General features: G+C 42.4%; 1 protein-coding gene across 3 annotated transcripts in view; it reads right to left on the bottom strand.

The window, feature by feature from the left end:
* Positions 1–2119: 2119 nt before the first annotated feature.
* LOC115480574 (solute carrier family 2, facilitated glucose transporter member 9-like) overlaps positions 2120–16323 on the bottom strand; it is a 60273-nt gene continuing 46069 nt past the window's right edge. For 2 of the 3 annotated variants that reach the window (XM_030219353.1, XM_030219354.1), the window contains exons 11-12: positions 14799–14923; positions 10558–11266 (exon numbers count right to left, since the gene is read on the bottom strand). In XM_030219353.1, the coding sequence (XP_030075213.1) occupies positions 11060–11266; positions 14799–14923 (332 nt within the window). In that variant the 3' untranslated portion in view covers positions 10558–11059. Of the gene's footprint in view, positions 2161–10557; positions 11267–14798; positions 14924–16323 lie in introns of those variants that run through there. The other variant, XM_030219355.1, reaches the window with a different exon arrangement.

Here is a 16323-nt window from a genome sequence, read left to right as displayed (position 1 = left end):
ACACAAATGGTGAGATCGCTGGACCTAGAGATGGCCGTCCGTGGTTTTCAGCGATAATCGAAACCGCTGCCGGACATCTCAAAAAGGGACCTAATCCAAGCCATTTGGTTGTGGGAGGGGCCAGCATTCGTAGTGCGCTGGTTCCCCTGCGATGTCTCTATGCCAGCTTCAGATATCATACCTAGCTCCATGACAGCAGTATGCAGGTCCCTGGAGCAATTTTAGCTTAGTTGGTGCTGCATGGGACCCATGCAGAGAGCAAAAATCGGAAGAAAAAAAACATGCAAGTGCAGTCAGGGACGTCCAAATTAAAACAATAGTAATAGGGGGATTTGAACCAACCACCTTCTGATTACAAGACCTCTGCTCTAACCACTGCACCACTTATTCAGCTGCTTAGACCTCCTTCCCTTTCCATTAAGTCCCTCCAAGTTTCTGTCAGCCAGTCACAGCTCGTTTAGCTGACACCGATGTCAGGTAAATGAGCTGTGATTGGCTGACAGAAACTTGAAGGGACAATGGAAAGGGAAGGAAGGTTTAAGCAGCTGAATAAGTGGTGCAGTGGTTAGAGCACAAATCTTGTAATCAGAAGGTGGCTGGTTCAAGTCCCCCTATTACAATTGTTTTAATTTGGACGTCCATGACTGCACTTGCATGTTTTTTTTTCTTCTGATTTTTGCTCTCTATATGGGTCCTGCGCAGCACCAACTAAACTAATATTGCTCAGGGGGGACCTGCATACTGCTGTCATGGAGCTAGGTATGGTATTTGAGGCTGACATAGAAGCTGGAAAAAATATTTAAACAGTTCATTTTTTAGGGTGGGAGGGGGTTAGTGACCACTGGGGGAGACAGGGGAGATCATCCCCGATTCCCTCTGGTGGTCATCTGGTCAGTTTGGGCACTTTTTGGAAGCTTGGTCGTGAAAAAAACAGGATCAACTTTGTGTGGACTAAATGCTCGTCGGGGACGTCTTGCTTCTTTCCATTATCAGGCGCAGAGGTCCATCTGTTAACCACGCCCTGGAACGCCCCTGTTCCGCCTTCACTACCGTTCGGCCACACCCCTGAGAATTTCGCCTGTCTCCGTGACGGAAAGCAGTTGGGGCCATCCAAATTCAGCTTTCGATTATACCTGTTTTTGATACGGACGTCCATCTCCCAATTTGTGTCGGAAGATGGGCGTCCGTCTCTTTTGAAAATAAGCTGGAGTGTTTCTCTTAAGACGATATTCATGGCTAATGCCTATCTGGCGGTTTGCACGGTGCTGATGCTGGTAAGATTATTAACTGTATATGGTTAAAGTAATGTTCTTTAGTGGTTTGTGACATACTTATTTAATTTTTGATTTTTGTGTTTAAGCAAGACATTCCCATTATAAGAGGAGAAATTCTTTTGGATATAAAATCATCATTGAATGGTATGCAACACCAAGTTTTAAGTTGTGTTAATTGTTTTTTGCAAGATTTGTCCATTGGCTTATTGCTTTACTTTTTGACTTGTAGACAATTGTGAATTTTGAATATAACAGTACTGATAGTGACAGATTTTACACTTCTTTATAGTGGTAAGCAACATATATCCACAGTCAGCACACAAGGGATGTACACACAGCTTTGTCCTTCATTTTGATTTTATTTTATGTTAATTTGCATGATTTTCCTAATTGATGCCCATATGTTAGTTGTACTTCTTCAAAAAATAAAAAAACTGTAACATTCATGATTACATTACTGTTTTCTACTGGTTTCAATTAATTATGCATGTTGTTTTGTACTTTTATTGGGTTATTTATTAGTATTGATATCATATGTTAATGTACTACAAAATATTTTTATATTTCTTCATAGTTGTATTTTTTGTTACTTGTGTATTGAATATATATTCATGTTTGTTTTTATGATTTGATTGCTTTTTATGATTATGCTTGGTAGCTCTGCCCCTGAGGGCAAAACATGGACCGTCAGGTGACATTTTAATAAAGAATTTTGTTTCATTGGACCCGCTTCTTGTTTTCTTCTATTTCTGGTGCAGATCTGGGGTGCTTCTTTGTGTTTGTTTTGTGCCAAGGTCTTTCCACATGATTCAACCTCGCGGGAAACAGGGCTCCACACAAGCTCGGACACTCAACTTCAATACCTTTGCTCAAACAGGTTACAGTCCTGAAAAAAAAACATTCAGTCCCAAAAAATTATTGTTTATAACAATGTCTCTACCCTGGTGTGATCACCCCTTTTGCCTCATGTTACAGGCACCATTTTTGTAACCCTGGTTTACCTCTCAGTCAGGGTCACCGGCTAAGTGCCCTGGATCATGTGCCTGGGACCAGGATTCACAAAACAAATTTGTATTTAGATGAGCTGGGCATAGGCCAGGCCGAAGAAAATCTCCAGTAAGTCGAAGGGTATAAGAGTCCACTTTTCAAATAATGACTAGCAGTCTCAATAGAGAAATTTTAAACTTTCTTTTAATGGATCAACATCAAACCAACACCAGTTCATAAACCAACTTTCATTTCTTCAGTTTAAGTGCATAAGAGAAAAGGCGGCTGAGGGGAGATATGATAGAGGTCTATAAGATAAATGGAATGGAACGGGTCGATGTGGAGCGTCTGTTTACACTTTCCAAAAATACTAGGACAAGGGGGCATGCGATGAAGCTGCAGTGTGGTAAATTTAAAATGAATCGGAGGGAATTTTTCTTCACTCAATGCGTAGTTAAACTCTGGAATTCGCTGCTGGAAAAGGTGGTTAAGGCGGTTAACTTAGCGGACTTCAAAAAAGGTTGGACAGCTGCCTGGAGGAAAATGGGAATGGGACTTGATACCACCTTTCTGTGGTCTTTGCAACTACATTCAAAGTGGTTTACATAGTATATACAGGTACTTATTTGTACCTGTGTTAACAGAGGGTTAAGTGACTTGCCCAGAGTCACAAGGAGCTGCAGTGGGAATTGAACCCCCTTCCCCAGGATCAAAGTCCGCTGCACTAACCACTAGGCTACTCCTCCACTCCATTGCCCCTTGTTTTTCAGATGGGTCTTGGAATGAAAGGGAGATAACTGACTTGTACAGTCAGTGAATGAGGAGAATCTCATATTCCCAGACTTCTTCTAACTTCCAGTACTTTGATTAGAACATCCAGGATGATTCTTGTCAAAGTAGATAGACTCAAATAGCTGCCTTGATCCACCTTCCAGTGGAGGCCTAGAGGGTGCCTGGCCCTTCCAAGGGCCATGGAAAGCACAAACAGTTGGACAGAGATGAAATTCATTCATTCCCCTTGGGTACAGGAGCATAGTCTTCCGGACATCTAGCTTGTGGAGCTTCAGATCCCCAGGAACTGAACCTTCCACCAAAAGGAGAGAAAGCAGACCTCCTGATTAACATGGAATTGAGATACCACTTTTGGCAGAAAGTAGAGGACCATACACAGGACCCTGAGTCCTCTGTGAAGGACAGGTGTGGGTGCCGGCAAAATAGTGCCTGCAGCTCAGAGATTAATCAAGCAGAGGTAACAGCTACCAGAAAAACTGCCCTAATAGTAAGGTCCTTGGTGAAAACTGAGTGCAGATGCTCAAATGAAACCTTGGACAGCACCAAGAGCACCAGATTGGGATCTCATGAAGAGAAGGAAGGGCATAGCGGAGGGCGCAGATGAGCCACTCCCTTTAGGGACCGAGCCATCTCGCTATGCAAGGCAAAAGTATTGAGTCTAGCGGTACCTCAGGGTTCGTGATCTGTGATTTAAGGGGGAGTTCATAGCTCCCAAAGGGGATTTTGATGTCAGGCAAGGGACCACTTGTGTTAAGGACCCACAGGAGCTCTGTTGTACTTGTACTTAGGCAAAGTTTGTTTTTAACTTATTCTGGAATTGCAGCTTATCCAAGGCTGTCAGTAACTCTGGTTCAACATGTAAGAATAGCTACAAGTCAGCTGCACAGATTAGGGGTGTAGCAAGAGTCCATTTGGGGGTGAGGGACCAGGGGTGGACTGAAGGGGTCATGTATTTCCTCTCAGCTCCCTCTCCCTCCCCCACATTTAAATCTTACCTTTACTGCCTGCGCAGAGAGGAAGTTGACGGTGTGCTTCAGCCGCTGACGCTGGCATTCCCAGGCATGCTCAGTTCAGTTGCTGAGCATGCTTGGGTTGCTGAACTGAGCATGCATAAGAATGCTGCTGTTGCCCCCAGAAGCACACCACTGACTTAAGCACTGCTCAGCAGCAAAGCTGGGGGCTCAGGCAGTGGACCTCTTCAATTGGTGGGGCTTGGGCATCCTCGCAATTTTGGAGGGGGCTAGAGTCCAAAATGGGAGGGGCAGGCCCCCAAGTTCCCCTGTGGCTAAGCCCCTGGTGTAGATATAGAACTGAGTATCAGTCGACTGAATCAGCTCAACTAGTGGCTTGAAGCAAATATTATTGATCCTTGTGGTACCCCACAGGTCACTGCCAACAGTTGCAATGAGGGGCTACTAAACAGTATAAATTGTTGTGTAGCTGATAGATAGGATCTGAACCAGCCAAGTACTGTGCTACTGATACCTGTTTCTGCCAGTCATTCTAGCATGATATTATGGTCCACAGTGTAAAAAGCTGCTGAGAAATCCATCAGTACTAACACCAAGGCAAATCCCCTGTTTCGGTTTCTGTGAAGCTCATCTAGCAGGGATACGAGGACTGTCTCCATTCGATAACCAGGTTTGAGTCTAGATTGAAATGGATCTAGCCAGTTTCTCTCTTCTGGCCAATTGTTAAGCTGAATGTAGACTGTTCTATGTTTCCCTAGAAATAAAATGTTAGATGCTGGCTGGCAATTTTTGAGCTTGTCTTGGTCAAGGTTGTTTTTTTTAATGCTGTTGGTAGTTGTCCATTACATAGAGAGGCGTTCATGATTTGTGTGGCCCTTTCTGTGAGGCTCCTTCTTACCTGCTGTATTATCTTTTCTGGGCAGAGGTTGAAGGAGCAGGTGGTTGGTTGGAAGCCTCTCAAGATTTTGTCAAGCCTCTCCTCTGTTATTGGGTTAAGAGTCCCATATGTCTGTGTAAGGAGAGGGCAAGATTGTGTGCTTTACCACTGTTAAAAAGTTACCCCCCCCCCCCCCCAAAAAAAAGAAATATGTCATAATGATCCTCCAAATATAAACAGGTATAAAGAAAACAGAAAAAGGAGTGCTTTATTTTGTAAACTCCATCTAGCTGTGGTCGGGTTCTCCTGAGTCATAGCAAGTCATCATTTTTACTCTCTGGTTACAGATTAGCCAGCTGTGCTAACATTATTGTATGCCATTAACCTTAAAAGAAAAATCACTGATTAAGCAGCTTTTCCATTTTCCTGATGATTAGAATGACAGTAGTTGGCCAAGGCTTCATAAATGTGTTTTTGGGTTAATCTTTGCAGAATGGTATTGCACTAATAGGGGAAAGGTATGAGGGATGGAAATAGAGTCAGAGAAGGTAGGAAGCTTTCATCTACATTAATGAATAACCAGATCAGGTGTGTGTTATGTCACAGGGCATGATTCAGCACCAGCTGTTCTAACATCTGGCAGAAGAAAGTACCTCAAAAACATTTCATAAGATATGTATTCACATAGACATGGGCTCCAATGATTTAAATATTGGAATTAACAAGCACTTAATTGGCACTACTTAGGATTTGGCTGTCGATCTGGCTTCGCACTATTCTGTAACAATGGTCTAAATTGGATCATGAGCAACTCAAAGGGGGATGTGGACATAGGAGGTGAATGGGTGGGTCGAAGCATTCACAAAAGATGCAAGCAGTGTTACAGAATAGTGGGGATCTGCACCCAACTTGCGTGCCAGGATTTCCACCAGGTTTCAGCTGGCATACGTTCTTGTGCCCAAAGCTGAGTGTGGAATTCGGTACTCAATGTTATTCCATAAAGTGCACTTATCCCGGAGCTCCCTGTATAGAATAATGTTGAGTGCTGATTTTTATTGACACCTAATTTTCAGTACTAAACTTTGGGTTCTAAACAGCTCCAACTGGTTACCAATTCCACCAGAATATCTCTTTGTATGTATAACTACTCAATTTTTATATTTTTTATTTTGCAGTGCTCAGATTTTGCTCGAGTGCCTTCAGCAAATGGTTGAGAGACTTTAGAGGGGGTTGAGACACGTTCCAGGGAGGGGGGCAGGGGGGAAGGGGGAGGGTAGTATTAGGGGACCATAGGTATATATTAAGTGGGGGGGGGGGGGGGGAAGGGGGGGGGTATGGGGGTAATGTTCATTATATCACCAGTGTTTGGTACGAGAATAATTAATAGGGAAAATATAGGGGGAAACATGGTTGGAGGGTAATGTTTACGGGAAACAGTTTGGAATTAATGGGTTGTGTTGATGTTTATAACACCAGGGAGTTGGAAAGTCCATCACGTTGAGATAATGGAAAGAGACGGACCAAAACATTGTTGTACATTTAATGATTTTATGGTTTCAACTGTAAACATAAGAAAATACACAATAAAAATTTTAAGTAAAAAAAAATGGATTTGGCCCGTAGCAACCCTCCATCATAGCACCAGTCCCGCCTACCAGGCGGGACTGGTGCTATGATGGAGGGTTGCTATGGGCCGAATCCATTTTTTATGGAATAAAGGCACTCGAGCAAAATCTGAGCACTGCAAAACCTAATTTTCAGTGCCATTTATAGAATTTTCCCCCAAGGTGCAGCTTAGTACTTTGACAGATTCACATTTTTAAATTTTTTATTAACAAGATATGATATACCCGCTCTTCAATCTAATATAAAAGCGATTCACAAAAACTAGAATTTGATCAGAAGTTAACAAGACCGTAATGTTATACATTCAAAGACAGGACATGCCGCAAAAGGAAGAGATGTTTTGCAAATAAATTCATCCTGAAAACCAATATGTAACTGAAACACATAAGGAACAATGTAATGAAAAAAATCATAACTGAAACATAAATTTCAAACAGTAAAGCAAGTGTAAGACCCATTAAAAGCCTGACTCAAAAGCCATGGACCTAATATTCAGACTGCGGGAGATAACCAGGTTAACTCCTGTGGTTGGAACAGAGCCCGGATATTTAATGTCGGGCTGTTTCTGGTGACTGGCATTGAATATCCAGTTTATTTTTGGCCGGTAAAACTTAACTGGCCAAGCTGATATTCAGTACTGGCTGGTTAAGTTTGAACCAGCCAACGATAGGCCTTAGCCAGCGATGCACTGAAAATCGGTGGATAGCTGGTTATATTGCACAATACAGCCGGCTATGTGCTAGCTGCTAACTGCAAATTTTCAGCAGCTCGTGCTGGCCATGTCCCACTGAAAATTCGCAGATAGCCGGTTATGGAGCATTTAACCAGCCAGGTGCTGATCCTGGCCAGTTAAATGCTTTTGAATATCATAGTGGTGTCTTCATTCCTCCACCTTTGGTGGTTTCTCTCCACATACCTCTATGCACCAGTTTATAGAATTGACCCCTGTATGTCTTGAAACTTGGAGCCATTGCTGTTCTTATAACCTGAGCGACATCTCCAGTGAATATACAGATGGGTTTCTGATCTTGTGAAGCCTTCTCTTTATTAGCAATACACTGTTGTAATGTGAGTAAAGTTCAGTAGCAAAAACTGTGTCCAATGAAACATGGCTTTCCAATAGAATTGAAATAAAAACAAAATCCAATGATTAGTTCAGGGCTAGATACAGGTCTTCAGAGTCTTACAGTAGTCACCTGTAGATAAATGTGTTTTTTTCAGTACCATTTTTGTACCCCTTCTCTCCATCTGGTGTGGAGGAGTGTCCTAATGGCTAGTGCAGTGGGTTGAGATCCTGGGGAAGTGGGTTTGATTCTCTCTGTAGCTCTGTGTGACCCTGGGCAATTCACCTAGCCCTCCATTGCTCCAGGTACAATATGTAATATAGATTGTGAGACCATTAGAGACAGTGCAAGGAGCCTGTAATAAAAACTGTAAACCATAATTGCAATTATAAAGATAATCCATGCTATGGATGTAGTTGTTTGGGAGATGACTGGCTTGTATTTTAGGTCTATCCTGTCTGACACTGGAGTTCTTTTCTGTAATATGATATGTAATTTTTTATTGTTCACCGCCATGATCTATGTAAGATTGGAGGTATATGAAATGGTATAATAAACATTAACACCTAGTCGCCTCAGGAATCACTTGTAGTATATCAAGTACTGAAAATAAATAATGATATATTCTCTTCTTGGAACTTCCTACAGAATCAGGTATTTTGGTCTGGCCATAATTTCTTTGGCAATTTCGTGCTACTATATTGGGCTTCTGGCTCATTTTGGAACTGGCCTCTTCTGGACTATGGCCATGAGCTTCATTCAGAACTACCCCCTTCTCGTCTAATGTATCCACCAGAACCACAGTCTTCAGTCACTGGTCCATATCTGGCTATCAAGTGTCACAGTTGTGTGATGGCTTGGAATAGTGATGAATGCTTTTCTGTTTATTGATGGTGTATAAATACAGAACAAAGAGGTTTAGTATGGAGACTGTGATGGGAACTTTAGTTTTAGAAGCAAGATGTTTTATACCCAAAGGAAATCAGACAAAAATAAAGCAATTTGATTTATCAAATGCTTTCAACCTTGTTGATCATAAGCTATTATTAACATTGCATATTGAATATGGAATTGTTTCCCCCAGAGTTCACCATTGTCTCCTATTTTATTTAATATCTTGATGCAAACTCTTGGGGAACAATGAAATGGATTGGATATTAAAACATACATTTATGCAGATGATATTACTGTGTTGGTCCCCTTTTCTACTACGTTAAAAAATAGAAAAGTGTTTTGACGTAGTTGAGAGCGGAGTCTTGTCACATTCTTTAAAGCTTGACAAAGAAAAAACAAAATTCATTGTGTTACATTGGAGGAGTGATCCTTCTTGGATTCAAAGTTTTGAGTACCAGGGGATGACTTTTTCACTTGAAACATCTTTGAAAGTATTAGGTATTATATTAGACCTTACTATATCTTTTGATTTCCAAGTAAATTCAGTAATCAAAAAGACTTTTCTAGTTTTGAAATGTCTTAGAAGAATCAGAAGTTACTTTGAGTTTGATGAATTCTAGGTTGTGGTGCAGTCAATTCCACCTGCCCCACCTCTTTTGTAGCGGCTAAACTCTGCACAGCCCGTAAAATTCAACTGCTGGGGCAAGATTTCTTGGGGTACTTTCCAAAGGCCCAGCAGAAACTCAGCAGCTTAGCCTTGTATAAGTCTGAGTCTCTGATGAGAAGCAGGCCAGAATATAGTCAGCCCGTTCAGATCCAAGGCAGAGAGAGGCCAAATGGTGACAGAAAGAGGAGAGAACATGGCTGTGCAGGTTGGAAGCCATGAGCCAGGATACGTTTAATAAGAGTTTATTAATCAAAACAGGAAATAAAAAGACAGGGAAGATGCAGTGCAGTCATTCATTCAGAAGAATGAGCCAAAGTTCAAACATTTTGGCATGCTTAGTCGATGGAACGGCAGCCAGAAATATTTTTCTGAGTGTCCAAATCTGATATGTCAGGAAAAAGAAAAATAGTATCCTGACCTGAGGAAGTAGGTTTTGGCCTCTGAAAGCTAGTCAAAAAATGTATCTAGTCCAATAAAAAGGCATCACCCTTTGTTTTACTTATATTTATTCATTTTTTAATTTAGTGAGTGAACTATATCAGTTTTTGAATTCTGCTATCTTTACATTTCTCACAGTACATGAGGACATTTATCATGGTTCCTCTTTTTCTGGTGTTGCACTTTTTGCAAACTCTGGCTTCCGGGGGGGGGGGGGAGGGTTCAATTTAATTTTGTCTACATATTTCCATTTTTAGTTTCTGGTTACTTATTCTATACTTGGTGAGGGTCCATCTATGTTCTGCAGGTATTCTCTTAGCATTGAATGTCTGTGAAGGATTAATCTGTAGTAATCTGGTTTGCTTAGTTTTCAATAGGAGTATTGATGTTCTAGTGCCTGCTGTAGTGTTAATGGCACTGCCTTTACCTAGGTAAACCCTTGTTGTATGGACTCCTGGAAGTTAGTACTACTGTGTTAAGGTAGAATTGCTTTATAGTCCTGAGTGACTTTTGTAGGGCTTTGTATTAATTCAGAATATGCTTGGTACTGGATTATGGATTTGGATCAAGCTCGCATTTTTCTCAGTAGTTTTTCAAGGTGAGTTGCATTCAGATACAGTTAATATTTTCCTGTTCTTGGAGAGTTTATGGTCTAAGTCTGTACCTCAGGCAATGGAGAGTTAAGTGACTTGATTTCCCTGGTTCTCAGCCCACTGATCTAATCATTAGGTATGGATGATACAGATCATTCATAATCCAAACATGTTTGGTAATTCAACAATAAACTAAAAGCCAGTAGATCTGAAGCCTGGTGGTCATTTGGCAACCAGTCGAAAACATTGACAGACAAATTATTTTATGGGTGCCAGTAACTAATGGATTTCTGTTACACTGTTGAACATCACTATTCACTTGGCCAACAGGAAGATGCTGGACTTGGGGGGGGGGGGGGGGGGGGCTAAAGCTGACTGGGAGCCAAGTGTTAAAGTACCTACATATAGTGCATTATTTTGATTTTTTTTGGCACATAATTCCTTGGAGTGTGTTCAGTGTGTATTGCGCCTATTACTATCAATAACAGACATACTGGTGGGGGGGGGGGGGGGGGGGGACAAAGTAAAGAGGTCTTTCCCTGTTATGTTCAGAAGTGCCTACATTGTCCATTTATTGCTGATATAGGTGTTACCTTCCCACCCCAAGGATTTTAATTTGCCCTGCCACATCCCATCCCTCCCCATTTTAATCTCCTTGAACATCTAAGTCAACAATTGCCTATGCTACAGCCCAAAAGAAGATAGTTCTGATGGTGCTGAAATACCAAAGGAGCCAGAGGAAAATACTGGACCACAAAAGAAAGGCACTGAACCGGAGCTGTGGCATGACAGGGATATGAGAGGTTTGTGCTAACAGTCCATTTTGAGTAGAGTCACCAGTCTTGTCAGTATCTTTAAAGACTGACCGTAAGAAGCTTAGAGCCTGGAGCATTTCTCACTGGCCTCGTGAGGGTTTTCTGAAGTGGAACGGATGTGCTCTGAACCAAAGTTTAACTTGTTGAATTCCATCATTATTTCCAGGCTTGACTTGGCCTTGGTCTCAGGAAGAAACAGGAAGATGACAATCCACGAAGACACAATGCAGCTCAAAAATATAAGGAAGCAATACTGACCCATACTTTCCTGGTAGAGAGGGGATAGGGAGAAGGAGAGAGAGAGAGAGAGAGAGAGATTTACTCCACATGCTGCATGACACCTACCTCTGTGTCCTTTCTGTATCCCTGAAAGATTCTCTCTTTTGATCCATAATATTAACAACTATTCAATCTGAAATTACTACTCTCCAAAGAAAAGAGAAAATTATTCTATATTGAGACTGCAATGCACATACAGGAGAGCAGTGAGATTTAATTTTGCATCAGGGGAAGAAGCATGTGTCTGGGGTAAAGATACCTTAGTTTAGTAATTTAAAAAAGCAAAGGAACAGTGTAATGAACAGTGGAAGGAAGAGATTTTAAATTACTGTAAAAGCCCAGGCCTATCACTCCTTAGTGAGAAGACTGTGGAGACCCCTCAGTACAGGGCCAAATTGACATTCGCTATAACATAACCCACCAAAGAGACAAATGCAGTAGAACGAGAGGACATGAAATGAGATTGAAGGGGGGCAGACTCAAGAAAAATGTCAGGAAGTATTTCTTCACGGAGAGAGTGGTGGATGCTTGGAATGACCTCCCGCGGGAGGTGGTGGAGATGAAAACGGTAACGGAATTCAAACATGTGTGGGATAAACATAAAGGAATCCTGTCCAGAAGGAATGGATCCTCAGAAGCTTAACCGAGATTGGATAGCAGAGCCGGTAGTGGGAGGCGGGGCTGGAGGTTGGGAGGTGGGGATAGTGCTGGGCAGACTTATACGGTCTGTGCCAGAGCCGGTGGTGGGAGGCGGGGACAGTGCTGGGCAGACTTATATGGTCTGTGCCAGAGCCGGTGGTGGGAGGCGGGGATAGTGCTGGGCAGACTTATACAGTCTGTGCCAGAGCCGGTGGTTGGGAGGCGGGGCTGGTGGTTGGGAGGCGGGGCTGGTGGTTGGGAGGTGGGGATAGTGCTGGGCAGACTTATACGGTCTGTGTCCTGAAGAGCACAGGTACAAATCAAAGTAGGGTATACACAAAAAGTAGCACACATGAGTTGTCTTGTTGGGCAGACTGGATGGACCGTGCAGGTCTTTTTTCTACTATGTTACTATATATTATGAGACCCCAGTCTTACCTCTCAAACCTGGTTCCATAGATCCACAGATCAAAACAAATAACAGTCTCCCATACCCTCCCTCAAAATCTTTACAAATGTTCACCACAGTACATGTTGGACACAACAGTGCAAGGACAAATATCAAATATTCCTAAAATTCTCAGCAGAGTTTCTTGATTAAAATCTACAGGCAGAGCCACTGCATGGGTTAGTCAAGCTAGATGATTATCCAACCTCCTGTAGTCTAGGAGCCACAGACAGAGAAGTGCAGCTTGCACTCCTCTCTCTCATTGCCCCTGTGGTTCACCGCTCAGCTGTTTGGACCTCATGGTGCTCAGTATCAATAAAGCATCATCTGGTGGGAGCTGCTGATCTGTGAACCATGGGGGAATTACAGATGAGAAAGACAGCAGGGGCTCCTAGTGTGGTCAGCTGTTCGTGAGGGCATCAGCAGTGGAATGGAGAATATCCCCCGCTTTGACAGAGTAAACCTCTCTGGATCCGTCTTTCAAGGAAAAGAGGACCCTGATCTGAGCTCCAGATCTTCAAAGAGTGATGAAAAGAGGTATGTTCTGGAGCTGAAGGGAAGGAAATGGAAATGACTAACTTTGCTGATGTCCCAGTGTGTCAGTCAGCCAGCTGGAAAAGAAAATCACAGCAGTCCAAGCAGCCATGGAGATAGGAGCCAAGCCAAGATTTAAATATTTTGGGACCCATACAGTAAACTGTACTATGCTTTAGCACAGCTGTTTCCTGCAGATTTTCCTGTGCTAGTCTTACTCCTGATGCAGAAAGCCATCTAATGAGGGGAAAAATCTCAAGTAAAAATGCTGTGCTAAAGAATAGCACAGGAGGAATGCAAAAGGTTTGATTTAGCTCAGGCTTTTTTTTTTGTCGTAGCTCAAGGTGAGTTACATTCAGGTACAGCAAGTATTTTCCTGTCCCTAGAGGGTTTACAAGTTAACAGCCCTATATTTATTTATTTATTTATTAAAATAATTACAGCCTGGACAATCTACTGTTCTTGGTGAGTAACAATAAAACATACCCAGTTAAAATGCTTCAAATAATGTGCAAATATAATCAATGGGAACAAGCAACAAATCCGTTCTTAACAGTACCTTACCATCCTCTCATCTAGAAATAAACAGCTATACAACTCACCCCGTATCTGGCTATTCACATAACCAAGAAATCAATTTAACTAGTATCCCAGGATCAGCTAGTGATGGAAAAGCTTGCGCTTAAACAAGTGGGCATTTAAATGCTTTCTGAAAAGGTCAAATGTCTCAATGCCTCGCAATTCAGCAAGTACAGAATTCCCGAATAAGCAGGACAGTTGCAGGAGAGCTCAGTCTCACCTGCAGAGCACAGAGTGATTCTTACCTAGCACAGAATAAAGGTCCATAAATAAGAAAAAGAAATATGCAGAGAAATGCCAAGAAGTCAGAAATAGAAGGAGAAATAGAAGCAGAAATGCATTTCCTCCTGTACTGTGCAAAATGTAAAGATAGAACAGAAAATCAAAGACTTTCCACAAATAAATGAGCGGGTGAGCAGGAAAAATTCAGTATAAGCCTGGATGAAACAGCAGGAGAGCAGCAAGAATGAAATGTAACTTGAGCAGGGACTGTATGGACCAACACCGACATTTGGAAATTGTCCTTAAGGCCTGATCTCACGGTCTTTCGTGCTTTGTGGTTCTTTTCTTAATTATGGCTTTATAATTTACTTTGATAACATCAGTGCAAGAAAGTTTCTTGTCCCTGAATCTGACAGAGAGAGAGAGATCACAAGAAAAAGCCATGCTGAGTCAGAGCAAGGTCCATCAAGTCCAGCATCCTGTCTCATGTATTGCTTAACACCTTATCTCTATGACTGCTTTGAGTGAGCTTCACATGGAAGGAGGCTTGAGATGGAACTTGTCTGCTGCCTGCTTTGCATTCTCAAAATTTTTAGCCTCATTTCCCACCCAGTTTCCTCCACACACAATCTCTTGTGACTGAGGGAACTAGAGTGAGGTCCATTGCTACATGACAGCTTCTCCCAGCAGGGACTATGAGTGATGCCACCAAAGTATTTATATGAGACAGGACACTGGCCAGTAATAGAATCTGGCTCTCTCCTAAAAGAAAACTCCATTAGCCATTATTAAGAGAAACAGCAATTCAAACACAGACGTTAGTGGTGACATCATCCAAACCACTTAAAAGAGTGCCGTCCCCTGAGGTGTCATGTCGAAAGGACATCCTGTCCTCTTTGTGTGTCCCTTCATGAGTGGCTCAGGGGCAGATGAGTAGAGGTTTGCAGCTGGTTATTTGTAAGTATATTGTACCAAATCTTTTTGTGACAGGAGCCACTGGACCACCAGGAAAGCATTGCTACATCTACAGGTTTTTCCAGCACATGGCAATGTACAGAGGTCCCAGGCTGATTTATGAGGTAAGACCAAAATCACTTACTACAATGAAAGGGAAGATCATTGCAATCAGGTAGATCCCCACCCAGGTGAAGCTTCCAATGAACACAAAGGCTGCAGCTCGGGAGGACTGGGTGAAGATTTCAGAAATAATCGCCACACTGGCTCCTGTTGGAGAAAGCAAAATAACAGAGCAAGTCAGATGATGACATTGATTCCTTTCCAACAGCCTCACACAGACTCACCAATGTTCTTAATTTTTTTCTTTCCTCTCTGTTTGAGTGTGGGGGGGGGGGGGGGGGGGGGGAACCAAACGGTGAGAGTCAAGAGATTGGAGCAGTCTAAATGGAATATAAGGGATAGTAAGAGAAAAAAGAAAGGAAGGAGAACCGGTATGGTATGCTCCATGGACAAGACAGAGAATCTTTAGTATTCATAGATCAGAACTGCAGCTGAGAAGTTGGCACGACTGCTACTGGGCACGTCCTGCCTCTAGTGTTTATAGGTCAGAACTGCAATAGAGAAGGTGGCTCAGCTCATATTGACTTTGTCCTGCCTGTAGTGTCCATAGGTCAGAACAGCAGCTGAGAGGTTGATGCAATTCATACTGGCCATATCCTGCCGCTAGTATCCATATTTCTACTGAGCATGTTTTGCCTTTAAGGTTCACAGGTCAGAACTGCAGCTGACAAACTGGCACGACTGCTACTGGGCCTGTCCTGTCTCTAGTTTCTACAGGTCAGAATTGCAGCTGAGAAGCTAACACTGTTCCTACTGATCACATCCTGCCTCTAGCCATAGATCAGAACTACAACTGAGAAGGTGGCTTAGCTCATATTGGCTATGTCCTGCGTTTAAATCCTTAGGATGAGGCATGCTACATTAAAGAAATAAATCAATAAAACTCTTTGCATTCTGCCAGGCAGAAGACATTCAAACCCTTGCTCGACTTTACCCTTGATACAAAGTCACCGAACCTTGCTATCAAAATCTCATGATTAATGGGGTCATTTGGAGTGGAGAAGTAGCCTAATGGCTAGTGCAGTGGTCTGAGAACCAACGAAGCCTAATTCAAGTGTCACTGCAGCTCCTTATGATTGTACCACCTACCTGCACCCTAACCGAATAGCCCTGAATCTCTTTGCTGCCACTTAAATGTGTGAGGATACATTTACCTGTGAAAGTGATACTATTCTGTACATTTACATGTGCAAATGCAGCCTCAGTTATCAAATTGCCTTTTGTGTGTATACGGTCATGCGATTTATAGAAACCTGTCTGCATGTGAAGCAGGCGTTATACTTGGAAAACACTTTCTAAAATGGCCTCTCATGATTTCTAGTTATTTTTGCTGCTTTCTGGTATTATACAATTATATATATATATATTAGTAAAAAAGGCCCGTTTCTGAAAGAAATGAAACGGGCGCTAGCAAGGTTTTTCTCGGAGTGTATGTTTGAGAGAGAGTGTGTGAGAGTGACTGTGTGAAAGAGAGAGAGTGAATGTGCGAGTGTGTGAGAAAGTGAGACTGGGTGCGAGTGTGTCTGTGAGAGAGATAGTGTGTGTGT

This window comes from Microcaecilia unicolor, chromosome 11 (genome assembly GCF_901765095.1).
Source record: "Microcaecilia unicolor chromosome 11, aMicUni1.1, whole genome shotgun sequence".
Taxonomy (NCBI): domain Eukaryota; kingdom Metazoa; phylum Chordata; class Amphibia; order Gymnophiona; family Siphonopidae; genus Microcaecilia; species Microcaecilia unicolor.
This window is presented reverse-complemented; position numbering and strand designations above follow the sequence as displayed.